The sequence below is a fragment of the Nannospalax galili genome, unplaced genomic scaffold (genome assembly GCF_000622305.1).
Source record: "Nannospalax galili isolate Female #2095 unplaced genomic scaffold, S.galili_v1.0 scaffold127, whole genome shotgun sequence".
Classification (NCBI taxonomy): domain Eukaryota; kingdom Metazoa; phylum Chordata; class Mammalia; order Rodentia; family Spalacidae; genus Nannospalax; species Nannospalax galili.
In genome coordinates, this window is record NW_008360326.1 from 118515 (window position 1) to 119777 (window position 1263).

A 1263-nucleotide genomic window follows, 5' to 3' on the forward strand; every position below is an offset into this window, starting at 1 on the left:
ATGTAATGTATTTCTTTAATTTTATCTTTTAAAGGGTCACATAATAGCATCCTGTGATGCCCATGGAGTTACAAAGCTATGGGACTTCCGGAAGCTCATACCAATTGTGTCCATTGATATAGGTCCAAGTCCTGGCAATGAGGTGAACTTTGATTCAACAGGTAGGATCTTTTTTTTTCCACTCTTGTAACCAAACTAATATTAACATCTGTTCTGAAATGCTTTTGTTTTCTCTTAAAGTTTTTGTAAATCTGTGATGCCCATGGAGTTACAAAGCTATGGGACTTCCGGAAGCTCATACCAATTGTGTCCATTGATATAGGTCCAAGTCCTGGCAATGAGGTGAACTTTGATTCAACAGGTAGGATCTTTTTTTTTCCACTCTTGTAACCAAACTAATATTAACATCTGTTCTGAAATGCTTTTGTTTTCTCTTAAAGTTTTTGTAAATCTTACGCAATTCTGTTTTTAACTATAAAAAGAGAATCACATTAACTATAGTGTTTCTAATTTATCCATATCATATACCTTATCACAGGTGAATTATGTTAATCACATAAAGAAAGAAATAATAAAGAAGTGTCACTGGTGTTAAGTCCTACAGGCTTCCTAGCAGGGTCATGGAGAACCTTGGAGCCATAGCATCCCTACCCACAGTAAATAAGACTTGCTGAAAGAAAAGTAATTGTGAGCAGAGAGGAGCAAAAGTTTATGTAAATGAACCTGAACATTGTAATGAAGTATTTTAGTCATAAAATTTAATAAATTACCCCATCATCATCTAGATTTTATGTACATGTTCATTTATTATTGCAATTATATGCTCTCCATGCTATAAAATTCATTGTTTTTTAACATTGTTTTTCCTGCAATGATGTAAGCATTATCAAGCAGATAAAATGTTTTATCCTTGCTGATGATGAATAGTGTAGAAACTGCTGTTAACAACCAAAATGATTCCAACTGTTCACTTAGAAGATTAAAAATGCAGCTGCATGTCCATTGTCAGCGAGGGCCTTTGCTAAGTGAAGAAAGGACAGTATGTCCGTCCTTTGATAGGGTGATGCCTGTTTTACTGTGTTATTGCCACTAAGCATCTTAAAAAGTATCTTAAGCTGGGTGTGGTGGTGCATGCCTTTAACCCAGCACTCAGGAGGCAGAGGCAGGTGGATTTCTGTGAGTTCAAGGCCAGCCTGGTCTACACAGTAAGTTCCAGTACAGCTGGGTCTACAGGGAGACCCTGTCTCAAAAAGACCAAAAAAA

At 36.3% G+C, this 1263-nt stretch overlaps 1 protein-coding gene across 1 annotated transcript in view; it reads left to right on the forward strand.

Annotated features, from left to right (window-relative positions):
• LOC103727801 (sperm-associated antigen 16 protein-like) overlaps window positions 1-1263 on the forward strand; it is a 309757-nt gene that overhangs the window by 41081 nt on the left and 267413 nt on the right. The window contains exon 4 of the mRNA XM_008825868.1: window positions 35-161. Within this exon, the coding sequence (XP_008824090.1) occupies window positions 35-161 (127 nt within the window). The remainder of the gene's footprint in view (window positions 1-34; window positions 162-1263) is intronic.